At 37.9% G+C, this 18,985-nt stretch overlaps 1 protein-coding gene across 2 annotated transcripts in view; it reads right to left on the minus strand.

Moving 5' to 3' along the window:
- Positions 1–1,160: 1,160 nt before the first annotated feature.
- The window catches only part of Prkg1 (protein kinase cGMP-dependent 1), a 1,132,342-nt gene continuing 1,114,517 nt past the window's right edge, over positions 1,161–18,985 (minus strand). For both annotated transcript variants that reach the window (XM_034518638.2, XM_034518571.2), the window contains exons 13-18: positions 18,253–18,394; positions 16,892–17,055; positions 13,480–13,602; positions 13,330–13,392; positions 4,159–4,225; positions 1,161–2,070 (exon numbers count right to left, since the gene is read on the minus strand). In XM_034518638.2, the coding sequence (XP_034374529.1) occupies positions 1,972–2,070; positions 4,159–4,225; positions 13,330–13,392; positions 13,480–13,602; positions 16,892–17,055; positions 18,253–18,394 (658 nt within the window). In that variant the 3' untranslated portion in view covers positions 1,161–1,971. The remainder of the gene's footprint in view (positions 2,071–4,158; positions 4,226–13,329; positions 13,393–13,479; positions 13,603–16,891; positions 17,056–18,252; positions 18,395–18,985) is intronic.

Here is an 18,985-nt window from a genome sequence, read left to right on the forward strand (position 1 = left end):
TTTATAGATTTCTTGGGAAATCTAGTAATCTTGAGAATTGCTCATGAAGGAGAGGATTCCAATAGACAATAATAATAATAATAAAAATCAGGATCAAAGTTTTAACTGAACTTTATGCCAATTAAATATACACTCAGCAGTTTTAGGCTTCAAATGTTTTTAGAGTAGTATATTTTGATAGGATAAGTATAGTTGGAAGTAGTTTTAAGGATGAAATTTGAAACAAAAATCATGTAATTTATTGGCTATAAATCTAATGGAAACATTTTTTATCAGAATTTCTACATAAAAAAAAACCCTACTGGAAAAATAGCAAACCTTTATTAACACACATATCCAGATCAGAATGACATCTTGGACAATTGTTCATTTGTCCATATGAGTAAAATATCACCTGCCCAGGGAAACCTCTGGAAAGTTCTGCCACTTAATAATAGTAGCCAACTGGCCTGCCAACAACACAGTTTTTTTTTTTTTTTTTAAATTTTATGATCCTTTTCCTCATGTGAAAAGGACAGTCCATTTGATATTTTCAAATTTTATCTTCTCTAGCTCATGTGAAATTTCAAGATTGTAATACCTCTGCTAGCTAGATTCAGCTAAAATGTGGTTTTGAGAAATCAGTTTCCCGTTTTCCTTCCTTACCCCTTCTTACTCTGATAAACCCATCTAGAGCACAGTCCTCAACTCCTGGTTTTGTCTTCCTCCCTGACCTCAAGTCAAGAAGGCTCCTTAGCACAGTAAGTCTTAACACCGCTGACTTTGTGCTTTCAGTCTGGACATATGGATTCTGTTTTGGTTCAGGCCTAAGACAAGAGACTAGTTTAAATACATTTTTAATATCCTTTCTCTCTGAGACCTGGACTGTGTTGTGATGTTTGATAGGAGTTTATTTTTAATAAAGTTGGTGAAAAATGCTTGAGTCTCTGGCTAGACATGATGACTAGAATCTGTGTCATCCATTCAGACACTGACGTTACAGATGAAAAGAAGACATAGCACCTTTGCATTTTTATTTTTGGATGGGTCTTAATTCCTCCCCACCCTACCCCACCCCTTTCCCCAAGGATTTATTCTTATAAAAGAGAATAGTTTAAGTCTCAGTTTGAGGGTGTTAGGTAATAAATAAAACCAATCAGCTGCTAGTCATTTCCAGGACCATCTTTAAGCACAATATGTTTTTTTTTTTTTTTTAAAGATATGAAATGGTGTTGTGAATTCCTTTCTCCACTTCCATATTGTCATGTCAATTTCTCAGTTTTTACACACATTTTCCATCCTCCAAAAACATACTATGTACCTGCCACGGGCGGCTTGTACAGAAACCATACAGTTGTGCTTTTTAAAATCAGGGCCAATGTTTAGAATCAATCAGAAAGAAAAGGTAACATTCAGTCTCGTCATCAGCTTGGAAAGAAACTCAGAAACATCTAGCACTGGTTTGACATGAACTCTGTGACCCACAGATGTATGGTCCTCATTGTACGATATATATACCAGCTTTCAGTCACAGGCTCCAAGTCCTTTCTCTTGATGAAAGGGAATGTAGCCCAGGTTCCGTACCACAGTCATCTATCGTACCAAATATATTATTCTCTATTCTTCTTGGTAGTTCTAGCAAGATACAGACTCTTCTACTAGATTGAAGTGTTTCCTACACTCTTTCAAAATATAATCAGAGCAAAGCAAGGTTATCGCAACAATAGAAAACATCACTTTACCGTTGAAAGGCTTTGCTTCAGGACCACCATGTCAACTGCTATTTTAGGTTCAAACATAAAACAGGTAAAGAGCACTATCGTAATCTAAGCAATAAGTCCTAATGCCACTGTAGTTACTGGAGCAGCATCGATCAAAGGCATCATGGTGACCCCGAGCACTAATCTTCTCTCTTTCCCTCAGGTTTGCTGGCAGCTGTGTCTCAGAAAAAAAGCTGTCTTCAGCAAGGCAGAAGCAGGTAAGAGAAATACATTAGAAGTCTATGTCCCAGCCTGAGTTGTCATCAGGTGGTGGCTCATCGCTGTCCTCAGGGAAACTGTCAAAATTGCTTGTGTCCGTGGGTGACGCAACCTGCAAGGCGATAGAAGGGACAAGAGGCTTTTGGTGATTGTGGTAGAATTGTGACCTACAGATTTTTATTTTCCATTATTTAACAAGATAGTTCTTTATTTTAAAACAGGTACATAAAAGCAAAATCTGTACATATTGATGGGTAACCTGATAGATGTATGCATTCAATAATATTTAGCTATAGATCAGTTACCCTTTCTCCACTCTTCTGGCAGTCTTATTTTTGTCAGCCTTTGGTAAGCAACATCTAATTTCAACACTATAAGGAGAACTTGCCTTTAGATTGCACATGGGAGTAACTGTATACTCTATCTTTCTGTGCCTGAATTAAGAAAGTGATTTTCCTTCCCACTTATGTTGTTACAAATGCCAGAATTTCAATCTGTTTATGGAAAGGTAATATTTTATCTTGCAAATGTACAAATTTTCTTCTTACATTGGACTAGAATTGTGGTGCTGTTGTATCAAGACAAGATTTCACTATGTAACCTCTGCTTGCCTAGAATTAAATATGTAAACGTGGCTGGCCTTGAACTCACAGAGACCCACCTGTTTCTGCCTCCAGAGTGTTGAAATTAATGGTGTGAGTGCTGGGATTTAAAGGCATGTGCCACCACACCTGACACAGCTTGAATTTTTAATGGTATTTTTTCCCTCCTTCTCCATTCAAAAAACATTTTTGAACATGTACTACTGGATGAATGTTTTGCTTTAAAGTTTGCATGACTGAGGAACTGGAAACAGGCGTTCTTCTTACACCCAGGGAAAAGTAGACTGTCATTAATAATTGTGTACATGAAACAAAATAATCACAGAAACATTTAAGGAATTACAAAATTATAGTATTATGAAGAAAACTACAAGGTGCTATGAAAATTTGAGTGGTCATAGAAAATCTGTTTTACAAAAGTATTATTTTAACTTGAGAGTCACTTTTCAATAAAGAGGGTGTAGAACACACCAAGGTCCTGAAAGGGTTCTATGTTCTAGAGCTAGTGGACTAGCCAACCTGATGGCCCCATAAGAGAGGGGACTGGAATGAGCCAGAGAAGCAGGCATTTCATAAAATTTGTATGTGTATTTTAAAAAGTATAATGAAAGAATTCTAAGAAATATGTTTATTCTAAGTATAATGGGAGTTTAGAGGTTTATTCTCCACTTGAGTACAATTCTTACACATTGATTAAGTCCAATCTCCAGAACCTCAACCAAAACCTATGCAATATTCCTACAGTATAAAAGTGGTCCCAGAAAAATTTAGGTGAGAAAATTTTACATCAAATATTTGGGACTTCTATTTTTCTTATTCTACCCTTACACCGAAGACAAAACCCCATGAATGTAACTGGGATCTATGCTGTGAGACATGAGTGTGGTATTTTTACTTTGTTTCCTGAATGAAAAACAATCAGCAGAGAAATAAATCTTGGAAGAAAGGAAAATGTTTCTGTCTACAAAGAATCTTGAATTAATCTGAGAGAGTCAAAGCATATAAACAAAATTCACAGAGCCACAAAGCATGCCTTTTTCCATCTACTAAGTGAAGTGGGATGCGTTAGACAGGGTAGGTTCAGGTGAAAGAAGCAACTTCATTCCGTTGAAGTCTATTTGAGATTAATTTGATGTGCACAGTTCATGTGATGTAGCTCTTTAGCAGAATGCCTCTCCATCCCCTGCCAAATAAACTGTGTTAGGAAGAGAGAACCTCCTTACAGTTATTAATAGAAGGAGGAAAGAACACATGGCTTCAAAGTCATGCTGGGGTAGGTGTGGGTGTGTAAATGAAACCAGAAACAAGTCCAGATGCTCATTTTTAACATGTACCATAACAAAAGCTGACATGTATTCATGGATAAAATGAATCTGAATTCCAATGAAGAATTTAAAAAGAGAAAGGTAGGTTACATGTATAATAACCAGCCCTAGACTTGTTGGTATTATGTCTGGATTTTAGAATATGTCATCATTATAATATGGTACTTCATAGATTTTTGACACCTGAATATAAAACTCTAAAAATAATGAGTCTTTGTTGGTTAAAAGGTACCACCAAGAGCACACTATTCATAAGCTGAAAAGTCTACTTACACTCGGAATTATGGGAGGTGTCAACGTGCCTTTTCTTAAGCCTTCCCAGTTAAAGCCCTCAAACCACCTAGAAAGCAAAAATAAAGACGATAAAGACACCACCTCTCTGCTACATATTCTCACTACAAAACATTTGATATACGTGGTAGAAAGCAGCCAGGCAAATGTTTTCATGTGATGGAAATAGACATTATTTCTATTTAATTATGATCTTTTTTTTCCACCCAAGAAAGGGTCTCATGGAGTCCAGAATGATGACCTTGGACTTTCTATGTGGGTGATAATGACTCTGAACTCTGGATCCTCCTGCCTCCAGTTCAACGTGTTGGCATTACAGATCTGTGTAAGGGTGATATTTAGAGAACTGCACCGGTCTGGCTTGTTCCCAGGCAGCCACCATGTTCCTGCTTCTCCTCAGCTCTGACCAGGGCTCCGGCTAGCTAGATGGGCAGGCCCTGGCACCCACAAGATGCCAGCATGGGTCATGGCTCTGCCAATCTACCATGCTGCATCCACAAAGCTTGGCCGAACCCCAGACAGTATCTGCCATCCTAGCAGTACCCAGTAAATGAGACTCTTAAAGCTTAATGATTATCTAAAGGATTTATATACTTAGAAATGCTCAATTAACAAGATGCCCGCACAATTAGAGTTGTTACCCAATATCTAACCTTTTGATAGAAGTTGCTACCCAGGACAGCTTTCAACCCATTTGTGGTTCTCCATAGATGATAGCCTCCTTCCTCTCCTGCTCTTCCTTTCTTTCTCCCCTCCTCTTCCTCTTTTTCCCCCTCCCCTTCCTCTACTTCTCCCCTCCCCTTTCTCTCTTCTTCTCACAGCTCCACCTCCTCTTCTACTGCCTAATCACCAGTTCCACTGCGAATACAATGTAGCAGAATAAATATCCTGCTACAGATCTGTGCTACCACATCTGGCTCAGAATGTTTTCAATTAGCTTATTTTACAAAATGTAAAAAACTATTCAAGTATTTAAAACATTTAAATATTTAAAAATATTTAAAAATAATTATATCTTATAACTGTTAACTATTTTATTTAATAATAAACATAAAACAAATATAATAAATATATAAAATAATATTAAAGATATAAAATAAATATAATTGTTAAACATCAAATAATTAAAATAATTATAATTTTATCTATAAAATATTTTACACTTAAGTGTAAATTTTAAAATATTTACACTTAAAGTATAATTATCAAATTCACATACCAACTTATCATACAACACTTTTTTTGTAATTTCAATTTTTGTCTGTATAGGTTCTTGCCATTTTATAATTTAGTAAACATCACAATATGCTTAGCTCTATGCATTACAAGTACATTTCATCTTTACCAGTGAGTTAACATCGCAGGTACAGTGAAGGTGGAAGATCAGAGACCAGTCCCACACTGTCACTTGTAGCAGCCTGAGGTGGTCTTTCTGAGACCTCTACTAACATGGAAAATGGATTCTTGATCTTATTGCAGAAAATAACTTCAGGTGAGCCAGTGCATGGCAGAGTTAGAATTTGTTAGGAGAGGATTTTTACCATAGATTTCAGCATGAGGATTACTAGAAAGACAAACACTTGTGAAGAATAAGACTCACCCAAGTATTATGGGTGTGAGCATTTCAAGAGATGGTGTGATATAAGTGTTAACAATAGCTCAAGCTGTACCACAAAAGTTAGCGAAGACATGTCCTTTCAATCCCTGTTGCCCCTTTTTTTGGGGTATACAGGGTGGCTACATGGATACCTGGGTTTGCAATCTGATAAGGCAAATGGTGGCTAACTTACAGGACTTACACAAGGGGATCTAGACACACTTCTTCCTATCAATGAGGTTCCTAGAACATAGGCTTGTAGAAGAGGAGAAAGGCCATATGAAATAGGGCTTTTGAGTATGACTAGTTGCTATTTTAACATTTGTATTTGCAACATCTCTCAAAAGAATCTTGTCCCTACCCAGGTGACTTTCACAGCCAGGGTCTTTGTTCTATATTTATGCATATACTGATATTAGCATATTATTCATATGGTACCGAGTCAGTTGATGAGACAATTGCACACTGATATAAATTGGAAAGTAAATTAACTGAAACTCCTCTTAATTCACTGTATAATGGGGATTTTAAGACAGAATGCTTCCAGCTCCAATAGCCTCAACAGACAAAGCTTGGTCATTTGTCCCAATTATGCCAATTGAAGAGACTGTAATGGCAAGGCTTAGAGAGAGGGGTTTGATCTATGTAGTTGTGTTACAGAAACAGATAGTGGGTCCTAATGGCCCCTGGGTTCATCTTTTTGGATACTAACATTAACTTAACACTTAGGTAGAAAATAATGAGAAGAAAACAAGAGGAATGACTGGGCAGACTTGGTAGAGATGTTATTCGGTTGATCACTCTCTCAGTCCTAGTTTAACAAGATGGTTCAGAGACGTCCCTATTGCTTGAATGGATAGGCTGGCTCATAAGAGAGGATTCCTCCTTCTTTTTAGTGCAGGCTGCCTTCATGGATAATGGCCTCTATCTTGGGAGTGATGTTCCTGGACTACAATGATTTAAAACAATGACTTAACTCTGTGCTTTCCTGAGTGATTAATATGCTTCCCCGCAGACATAACCAGGTGACCCAAAGGAAAGAGGCAGACATGTACAATGAAGGCAGAGACAGACTTTTATCTTGTTTTTGGTTTCCTTTGGAGGCCTACTACAGAGATGAATGAGTTTTTTCAGCTGTGTCTAAGTGCCTGTTATCATTTATAGGACTTAAAACCCATAACAAACTGTTGTTGGTAAGAGAAAGTTAAAATGTTTTGTCTGCATTTTAGATACCTTCTTGGGTATTCGTTGGAATATAGTTATTCTGCAAAGAAAGAAAGATCTAGATCCCTTACACCAGCTCACCAATCAGCTTCCCTACCCACTTCGAGCCTTAAACTCTACAACCAGGTCCTCCAGACTCATTCTACCTGTCCACCTTCCTATTGATACCCTGCCCAATGCAATGCCCAGCACCACAGAAAGTTCTTCCTGGAACACAAGGCAGGCGTTTTACACTTACTCTGTTGGCCTCTCTATCAGTTACCCAACCTGCCACTCAGCCTGGATCCAAGTGTGGATGGAACCTGACAAGGAACTGCACAGAGTCCTCACAATGCCTTCAACCTGCCTAGCAGACACTCTAACTACTGTGCAACTAACCACACAACATGGATTCTGACCCAGGACTCCAAATAGGTTCCTGGATCCATTCCAATGCCCATGAGCCTATTAATTACTCTATTTACTATATTGCTACTATAGAGCATAGCATGTGTCTTAGAACTGCAAGAAGTTCCCTGAGACTCATTCTGTCCCTATGTCCTTTACCCACTGCATTCTCTGCACAGGTATAATGTGAAGTACACCAGGAACTACAGGAAGATCCAGAGACACATTCAGCCCATCTACCAGCCTGTGGGCAGTACTCTCTACTTACACCCCACCTCCCACAAAGCATGGAGTACACCCTGAAACTCCAGGTAAGTCCCCCAGTCCCTGTCTGCCTCAGCTACTGCCCATCAGCCACCCCACACAACATGCCACTTCCAAACCACATAGGATTGAATGAACAACCCCAGAGATGTCTTCCACACCAATTCGGTTTGCCCTCCCAGTAGCCAGGTACCCATTGTGGTCCTGCCCCCATAAACATAGCATAGACTCTAACCTGGAACTTCAGTTAGGACCTCTAAGCCCAGCCTACTATCCCAATTCTATCAGCGACTCTACACTCCACCCATCTGCTGCTCCCTCCCCACCTGGTACCACTTTGAGTCTAACATGGAGCCCCCAATAGGAATTCTATACCCATTTAGCCTGCTTGGTTATAAGCTATCTCACAGAGTCACCTAGCACAAGTCTGACCTGAAACACCAGGGAGGCTTCTCAGAGTCTCTTTGCCCACTCAACTCTCAGCCACCCTACCTGGCACATCACCTGCCACCTCTTGGAGTATAACTAAGAGCTCCAGACAGGATTCTCAGATCCAGTCCATCCACCTGCTTGCCTATTAGTCACCCTACCCAGTTTCTCAAGTGGAAACTGATCTGGAACTAGAGGCAGGTTGCCAAGAACCCTTCTATTGACCTACCTATCAGCTGAACTATGAACTACCTAGATCTAGCAGGGGACAATAGGCAGGTCTTCTCAGATATTTTCTGTGTGTACTCCTGTCCACTAGCCTCTTTATCCTCTGTACTAAGTGGAATATAACCCATAAGTCCATGCAGCTTCCTCTAGACCCATTCTGCCTGTATGTCTGCCTATCAGTCACCTTCCCCACCACTCCAACCCAGCATCATATGAATCCAACCGGGAATTTCTGGTATGTTCCTCAAACCTGCTCCCCACCCCCACTTGCCTACCAGCCACCCTAATCACTGTATTTAGTGTGACTTTGTACTTCACTAGGTCCAATAGTGCATCTTCTCACCCAATGCAGACTAGCTGCCCTTTCCACACACTGCTACCACACAGTATACAGTTGAACCTGAACTCCAGGTAGGTCCACTAAACCCATACTTCTCAACTACCTGCTTATTGCATATATTACCCTTCTTCAGCAAAGTATGAAGTTTGACCTGGAACTCTAGGTAGAAACTCCCAAAGACAGTCTGTCACCCTATCTACCGAGATACATGGGGTTCATCAGGTCTTATGCCCCTAACTCCAGATAAGAATACCCACCCTGGCTCCCACCACACCCACCTCCACCTGAGGATGGTGTGCTGTCCTATATCCTACCCCTACAGAGCATTGCCTACTCTCACTGTGATCCCAGCTCCTCCAACCCATGTAGCACCCACAGAGACCGAGGAGGGCTCCATAACTGAAGACTGGCAGAGCAATTATCCCAAGCCTCAAAGACTCACAAGTTGTGTCCACATTTGCTGAGCTAGGACTACTTCTAGCTTCTGAAACACCATCTACATATTGACACAGAGTGGCCCCAGGACTGAACACTAAGAACCATTCAGCTGGTCCATAACCTAGAAAGTTAAGGTAGCAGCGAACTGACATCCAAGTAAAGGCGAGATGAGATAGGTATACCTAAAATTGCCAACAGATGCCTAATTCCCACTGGAAACACACACACACACACACACACACACACACACACACACACACACATACACTGAATAACCAAGACAATATTATCTCCTCTAGAAATCACCAGTCTCATTGTAATGGTCTCTGAGAAAAGTAACCAAGATGATAATTTCAAAACAGCAATTATAAATACATTGAAGGAACTCAAAAAACATTATAAATATATTCAAAGGAACTCAATGTGGACAAATGCCTGAGGAGCATGAAAACACAAAGAATTGAATATGAAGTGATGAAAATAAAACAAGATATGAAAATAAAATTTAGGAAAGAGATGGAGTTTTTGAAGAGAAGCCAAAATGATATAAAACTAAATGAAATAGGAAAAAATAAAGGTCACAGGAAAGTCTCAGTAACAGTCTGGATCAAGTGGAAGAGATATTATCAGGTTATTAAAGAAAAGATAGGAGAAATAGATCACTCAGTCAAAGAAAATGTTAAGCTAAACACACAAACAGACAGACAGACAGACAGACAGACAGACAGACAGACACAGACACACACACACACACACACACACACACACACACACACACACACACACACAGAGGAACAAAACATTTAGGAAATCTGAGACCCTATAAAAAGACCAAAGATACAAATTATAGCTATAGATGAAGAAACCTAGCCCAAAGGCACAGAAAAGATTTTCAATAAAACCATAGAAGAAAATCCCCAAATCTAAGGGAAGAGATGCAGGAGGTACAAAGAGCAGCAAATAGGCAGGGCAAGAAAAGAAACTCCCCACAAATCATAAAATCAAAGCAGTAGATGTTTTAATTAACAGGACAAAGGAAGTATCAACAGAAAGAACAAGTCATTCCTAAGAATAGACCCATCAGAATAACACTTGACATTTTGGGGGAGACTTCTAAAGCCAGAGGGCCTGGGATGATGTTCTACAGGGGCTAAAAGACCACAAACAGCAGCCTAAACTAGTCCTATCTTCCCAAGGGAATTCTGGGCTTTCAGCTCCCATGATGGCTGCCTTTGAAGAGCGAAGATGCCCAAGGTTTCCTAGTAAGTGTTCCCACTCAGAAGCTGGCAGTCAACATTGAAATGTTCAAGAAAATTCTGGACTGGTAAAAAATTTCAATATTCCTTTCAGTATAGGGGTTTTGTTCTTTGCCTTAAGCAGCAATTTAGGATCACTTACTAAGTAGACTTGTGTGGTATTTATAAGGATGGCCCTAAGCCACAACCCTGGAAAAGCCCTGTGTCTTCTATGTAGCAGAATAAGATACAGCATTATGACCCCTCACTTAAAAGCTAGGTAAGGAACAACCCCAGACTCACATCTGACTTTAGCAGCTAGACTCTATAGTACATAAATAGCTAAGGCAATCACAGAATGGCAATGTTGGTGGATAAACAAAAGTTGCTGTGATATACCTGTCCCAGAACCAAATGTAAGCCCATCTTACACCAAAGCAGAGAAGGCATAGGTCATAGACAGACAGAAAATGACTGGGAGACTCAGGGCAACATAAAACTCTTGTTTCAGACAGACCAGCAGAAACTCATTCAGTGACTTCATGACTCATTCCCCCTGGGAGGAAAAGTATTAACTGTTCCAGTCATTTATGTCTTTGGGGTTAAAGGATCCTAAAGTCTACAATTCAAATAGTCACAATGTCCTGTCTGCTTTGTCATAATTACCCAGGAGACAGAACTAAGCACCTTTCCCTACAAAGGGTCAGCACATTCTGAGAAAGGGATTGTCAATGAGATCGTAACCAAATTCCTCCCTGTCAGAAATGTAAGCATCTCCCATGTGTGCTGACAATCTCAGGTTGAAAGGAGACCCGACTGCACAGACCGAGAGACTTCACATGCTATATTGTATAATAAAATTGTCCCTCTTGAGATTCCCTAATCTCAGTGATAACTTAAACCTGTAAATTCTGAAACACTTTAATATCATTTTCAAAGAATAAACAAATAAGGCATCTTAATATCATAACTTCCTTAACCGCTGAGCTATCTCTCCAGCACAACGAAACTTCCTAAATGCAAAGACAAGTCCCACTTACAAATTTACATGTTTGGCTTTGTGTCGTTATTTTTTAGGCACAATGAGCAAATATACTCAGTGGTCACAACCCCAGTACACGTTTGTTTTGTTTTGTTTTTAAAATATGTTTGTTCTACCACTGGATTTCTTCTTGGAATTTTTCTTTTATGTTTTGTCACATTCTCAATATACAACTACTGGTAAGTTTTTATGTCAGCCCAAAGACTCTTACTTTGAAACTCACAAGGGATCCATGAGGAGTTGCAGGGGAAAACAGAGGGTAGCTATGAACAATGATTATATGTCATTGTGTACGTATATGGAATTCTCAAAGATGTAAGGTTTTTAAAAAGAAGATAAGATAAGGACAATGACCCTTGATATTCTGAGAACCTGTGCCATTCATTTTTTGAGTGGAGTGCATCTGTATTTGACACATCAGGTTTTGTGTTGTGTCCACTCTAGGTCAGATTCTGACTTAAGATTTAGTCATTTCCTGGCACCATGGTTGTCAGTTATCTCATGCATAAAGAGGCATTGCTGTTCTAATATTAAATATAACAATCTATGTTATACTTTCTCATTTATATCATTTGATGTCCCAATTAATTATGCTATCTCTTATAATTTCCATGGGATGACGCTCCTCCAGCATCCAAACTCAGATTCTTATCTCATCCTTATCACAGTTGGAGACTTTCGCTAGCTGGATGTTTAATTATGCATCCCTGTTTAGCAGTGAAGAAGTTTTAGAATATATCTCTTTGAATGAACAGCGTGTGCCATTAAGACTAAGGGATCACAGTCTCACAGGGGGAAACTGACACAAGATGGAAAGAGAAAATTAAGAAGACACGAGAAGTAATGTTTCACTCTGGAGTCTTGTCAAAGTCTCCTGCTAGATCAGAGTCAAGAACAACATCCAAATTAACCATTTGCTGTGAAGATCACCTACACAGAGACAAAGTTCCTTTTATACACTTGTTAAAACTGGAAGCAATCGGCTTCATTCCTTGTTGTAAACCTACAGTTCATTCCTTGTTGTAAACCTACAGTTAATTCCTTGTTGTAAACCTACAGTTAATTCCTTGTTGTAAACCTACAATTATCTAAGGGTCTCACTAGAAAGCACATGTGTGGTAAAAGATGTCTTCAGTTCCTTGGCAATCCTGGCAACTCAGCTTTCTAATTTATCAGATTTCTGTTCTAACCAAGGTACTTCTTTTGCAAAAAGAAGTTTTCTAGCAATCCTTGAAGATATAAGCTGACAGCCACCAAAGCTGAACAGGTGGCTATTGTTAAAATACCCACATGTCTTGAGAAGGCCATGACCATACTTGGGTATATCTTATTCTTTTTGAGTGCTCTCTTTGTGTCCACCCCTGTGCTTATGATAGAAATCTCTTTCTAATAACTTCAACTCTGTTTCACCTTTGCCTGACCTGAAACAGAGGACTCTCCTCAACAAAGTCAAGAGTCCCATTTTCACTTGAGTAGAGATATCCTAAAGAAAAGATCCAGCTACTATAAATGGGATGAAGAGCTGGGTCCTTAACTCCTGCATCCCAGTGCCACTGATGCTCAGAAATCTCAATCTCTCTCTCTCTCTCTCTCTCTCTCTCTCTCTCTCTCTCTCCATATATATATGTATATATATGTATATATACATATATATGTATATACATACACACACACACACACATATATACATGTCACCTTTACTTGAAAAATAAATGTTTTAGTGAGCAATTTCATTTTATTAGAATAAAAAAATATTTTTTTCTTTGTGCCAAAGGGGTAAAACATATAACTACTAGGTAGTGTTAATTGAGAGAAACTAAGTCAGTGAGTTGCTGGATATTAATGAGCAAATTTCCAAATACACATAGAAAGGTTCTTAAAACCCTTCTCTCTGAATGTTCTAGCCAATCACTAAAGACTTCCACCTTGGGGAATTTATCATGATTTCTGAATTCTGAAGAATACTTACTTGTGTTTTTGAATGTCTTTGACTCCGTTTTTCAAATTGCCTAGCCTTTCTGACGGGTTGTCCCTAAAAATAAGATGATAGTCATGTGAAAACAAAGCCGAATATTTCCATCTTGTGATTCCTTAACAACGATGCACCCCGAACACTCACCTGCATAGTTTTTTAATTAAATTAGCAGCATTTTTTGCAATCTTCTTTGGAAACTCTATCATGTCAATCCCCCGCAGTATGATATTGTAGGTTTTCATAGGATCTGGGCCTGAGAAAGGTGGGCTGGCAGGGAGGAAGATAGAGAGATGGTATTTTTACTCTCTGAATAAGATTCAAAGTGTTGGCACAGTAAGATTCATGACATCAGCTTTAATGCAGGGCATTGCATTAGCTACGACAACAGGATGAGAATTAGAAACTAACAAAGCATAAATCACTGTTGAGCAGAGCCATTGGTAGGTGCAGCTGCAGCTTGTGCCGTTGTCCCTCTGTCCTTTGATCCCTCTTCCCTTATGCTTGGTTAGTGTGCTGTCTCCTAAATGCTCCTGTCTTTCCCACTCTGCCTTACTGGGCTCAACTTGTGTGACTATCACACACTTAACAAATTCTTTCTTCTGAAATGACTCTCTAAATGTAGAGTTTATACTTCCTTGGGGAATAAATCTTATGAATTACTTTATTTTAGGCCCCCATGTCCATATTCCTCACTTTTAGGGTGTGATTGAATTTCCTTTGATTGTGTGTGTCTTTCTATTTACTTTAGTACATTATTAATAATATGCAACTTTAATTACCATTCAAATGCACAAATACAATTCTGTTTAATCTCCTAGTGCTTGCCCTTCTTGTGGTGTCAGAATGGAATGTTCTTTTGACTCTTTTAAGTTAGCTTGCCAGTTTTAATCTTGCTTCAGGAATGAAGAATCAAATCCTTAGAGTCTTCTGTGATTAATTTAGCACTTTCTAATTCATGTTTTTTATATTCATGTTTATTTTACACAACTAAATGATTTATTAGAGATGCCTTTAGTATATTTTAGAGATGATGCATGCTTAGTCTTTGCTGAAATATTAATGACTATATATTATTTAGTAGAAAATAAGTTATATAATGACCCAAAATATTAATAATCAACATTCAATGAACACAATTTTATTTGTCTATATGAACAGAGACAGAATTATATTGTATATGCCTTTTTTCTTTTTTTAGACATAATAAATTCTTTTTTATTGAAGCTGATAATCATGACATGATAATAAACTTTCAAAAGATATAATTAAAGAAAACACAAAACTCATTCTGTAGAACAATAGTTAATTCAAAAGAACTGTATTTTAGGTAGCTGTACATTTTCTGATTTGAAGAAGAATCTAGTAAAATTTATGATGGATGTATGGTCAAGTTTCATCATCATTTAAAATACCCTCCATTAGGACATTTGTCTGCCTTTTCTCTCAGATGTTAAATCAGTTTAAGTGTTCTATTGGGGCTGGGTAGTCGTGGTGCACACCTTTAACCTCAGCACTTGGGAGGCAGAGACAAGTTGTTCTCTGTGAGTTTGAGTCCAGCCTGGACTACAGAACAGTTAGGGATAAACAAACAAACAAAAAGAACCCTATCTTGAGAAACCAAAAAAAAAAAAAAAAAAAATAGTTCTATTAAGAAAACCAGAAATCCTTTTCATTAAATATTAATTTTATATTCTGACATTTTAAAGCATTTGAAATAGATTCTTCTCTCATACAATACATCCCAATCCCAGTCTTGCCACCCCTCCACTCTACCTACTTTCTCCTTTCTGTTCCTCCCCTCAAGATCCATGTCCCCTCTGTACCAGGTCCTCTGCATATATGTTATGGTGGTTAGCTTGGTGGTTTTGTGGGACTCCTAACAGCAGGAACAGATCTATCTATCTATCTATCTATCTATCTATCTATCTATCTATCTATCCATCCCCAACTTATTTCCTTATTTGGTTGCCTTGTCCAGCCTTGATATGAGGGCTTTTGCCTTGTCTTATTGTGTCTTGTTTTGTCCTGTTTGGTGGTTGTCTCTCGGAGGCCTGCTCTTTTCTGAAGAATATATGACTTTTAAAATGTAGATGTATGTTCAACTTAATTTTGCTTCAAGATGGAGTAACACTGAAAGAAATGTTAAGCTTTGAACATTTTTAACAATAATATCAATTCTAAAATATTGTTCTAAAATAAAGAAAAAATGCTGAAAGTTTGAATTTTATTATCACATGCTTTCATTATGAAAATATTTGCAATTATTATATTTGAATGATGAAAAATAAATATAGCAATAGCTAATCCAGCCCTTTCCTTTCTACATGCTAATTAGTATTGGCATTAAAATTGTTAAAGAGTGTAATATTTACATTATCTTTAATAGCATTTAAATTACTTAATCTAAATTCTAATAAATTAAAGTAAAACAATATCGGTCTATTTGCCAGTTTTTTTTGTTGAGATTTTAATCAGATTCACCCTGTTGTTGACTTGGACAATTAGTGTTTGCAAGAAAGGTATGTGTGAAGATGTTATATGCCATGTTCTTATTTTAGGAATATTTTGTTGTAAATTATTTTCTCTATTGTAAATCTATTTTCTTCGTTGGAACCACATGGTTATTGATACGGTGTGGTGTCTTTTAACGTTAAAGGTGCTGAAGAGAAGGTTGCTTCTAACTGGACCCCTAGTCCTTTAAAGGCCAACAACACATATCATGCTTTTGTGGCTCTGATATTAAGATATTTATTTCTTAACACTGATATGAAAAATTAGCCTCAGACATATCATGGTGCTGTTACTCTGAACATCCTGCTGATGGCAGTAACTGATAGTGAGAGTTCTGAATCATATCTTTGTTTTATTTAAAAATTATCTTTTTGAGGAAAGCCATGCTTAAAATGTCTTTTGCCTTTCTCTCTGCATCTACATTCTCCCTTCCTGCAGGGTTCTGACACAGTCTTATACCATACAGACACCTCTTCTGAACTCCATGGGTCATGATGACCCTGGATGTTACTCATCGTCTTTAGCACAGATTATGGTGGTCCATTTTTTTCTTTCACATTATTTCTTGAGAAACTTATAGTGTGTCTTATGCCCTGGGCCATTCCTATTGTGTATAATATTATAGAAATAATGAACAAAGAGCTCATGTTTCATTTAGATACAAAACCTGCTAGCAGGTCCTGTTGCTGGTACGGAAATCTGACCCTAAAACTTTTCATATGGTTATACTATATTTTCAGCTAAAGGACTAATTTAATAAATCTCAAGGAAATTTAATCTCTAACACACACACACACACACACACACACACACACACACACACGAAGACAGTGATGGCATGATTAAAGTTGGTTATTGAGTTGGCTGCACTCTTGTGACCTGCTTTGCTGCTTGCTTTCGGATTCTGTGACTACCTGCATAAATAAGTTGAATTCCATGGGATAGTGAGATGTTCTTTAAAACCATCTAATCAGAGTGCCAAAGGCAGGAGTGCACAGGTGTCTGAGGCCTACAGTCATTCACAGTCCCCTGCAATTGGCCATACCTGCCAGTCAGAAGCTCATACATCAGAATTCCTAGTGACCAGTAGTCGGCTGAAATGTCATGGCCTTTGTTCAGGATGATCTCTGGGGCTACGTATTCTGGAGTCCCACAAAATGTCCATGTTTTCTTTCCAAAGCCTATTTTCTTTGCAAAGCCAAAGTCAACCTTAGGAAAAGAGAAAGCAAGATGGCTTGAGCTATTTATGGTCAAGTCACTGATGGTACCAATAAACAAAAATAATTCATTACAGTCCTGTCTTCTAAAAGGAAGTTTATATGTTTGCAGACACAGATGCCCTGTTCACATTCAGTTCCAAAGAGAAAGTGAAACCTGAACATGGATAAAATTGAAATCACTAAAAGAAAAGCCTATTTCTTAAACACTGTTCATTTTTTCCTACTGTTTTTTTTCTTTTGCCAATAGTGGTTGTGGCATAAAGAAAGAATTTCTCTTTTAAAGAGGCAGAGGTCTAGGTGGGTCCTCGCAAAAGTTTCCACAGCACATACATGAGTCTTTTTGGATGCTATGAAGCTCACAGCTCTAATATTGAATATACAAGAAGAAGGTTTACTTTTGAAGGAGCTGAGTGATACACTGAAGGGAGCAACATTTCCCCCTGGTAAACAAGCAGATAAAACAAAATCTATCTCCTTTTAGTGGAATGTTTTGAAGGAGCTGCAAATACAGAAAGCCTCCCTTTTGTAAAGTGATTTGGTTTAGATGCAAACAGTTTCATGCCATTGATTTGGATGTATCTAAAAACCATGCATGGGTAGCAATTCCAAAAGTTTACAACTAGAAACAAGCACCAATGGGTCCAGAGCTCTTAGAAGTTGAACATTTTTAAATGAAGAACTTTACTTATATAGTAGCTCTTTAGAACTCTTAGCCAATTGATAGTGCTGTTACTGTTAACAAAACCTAGATGATGTTACCTCAGAACTCATTTCCCATAAGCACTATTCTTCTATTCTTTAATACCAAATACAAAAAGGTTCATGGTCTTGTATAGTACTTATTTCCATTGCAGGAAGCTGCTTAGAAATACAGGATTGCATATATATATATACTTTCAGGTCTATGAATATATCCCAACAAGGGTGTTTTCTAACACTTGTTAGAACACTTGCTTTGTGGGGCTATTATTAATTCAAACCTCTCCAATTTAATTTTTCATATTATTAAATATTATTAAAATATTTTACATAATTGGAAATACATTTTAATGAAAAACTTCAATGCTAATGCTGCTTTTAAGAATTTATAACATTGGAATGGAAAATAGATTTTTTTTTTCTGTTAACAAATGAACACGAGAACTTTTAAATTTCAGGACACAACCCATATGTGAAACACACTGACCAGTTTGGCATAGCCTCGATGATCTAGGATGAGATTTTCTGGCTTGAGGTCCCTGTAAATGATTCCTTTGGAATGCAGATAGGCAAACGCTTCTACCACACATGCTGTGTAGAATCTGGTTGTCGAATCTTCAAATGAACCCCTGAAAATGGAAAATAGAACGAGTACTGTATTCAGTCTCCAGGAATTCATGTATATGTGAGTTCATTATATTTCTGCACCAATGTTGCTTCAGAGGCCAATGTCTAACTGGATCCACATTACATGATTTCCATTCCATTAGGTTTTTCTTTTTTTAAAGCATCTGAGGATCAAGCCAAAGAATTCCTTGCCATTACGAGTGGGACAGTTAAATCCAACTTCCTAGAAGGCTCAAGAAGGGATCAGTGGCATACTAAGTTTCATGGATTTTGTGGCTTCCTCTCAACAGCCCACTGCTATATAAAAAAATGCAGAGTCCCAGCTGTGGGCAGGAGAATGAGTCTTATATTAGCACCTGGTTACTGACAGTTCGCTTTTCAAATAAGAGATTATCTGATTAATTAATTAATTAATTGTTCATTCTTGGCTACTTGGGGTCAAACCCAGTTTTTCATACATACTAGGCAGGTTTCATACCATTTAGCTGCTACATCTCTAGTTCAAAGGAGAAGTTATATTCAACAGCGGTTATTCACCTTCCATAGTAAACATGCACATATATATGAACTTAAATAGATGAATTTGATCATGG

The sequence above is a fragment of the Arvicanthis niloticus genome, chromosome 1, assembly GCF_011762505.2.
Source record: "Arvicanthis niloticus isolate mArvNil1 chromosome 1, mArvNil1.pat.X, whole genome shotgun sequence".
In the NCBI taxonomy this organism is placed as follows: Eukaryota; Metazoa; Chordata; class Mammalia; order Rodentia; family Muridae; genus Arvicanthis; species Arvicanthis niloticus.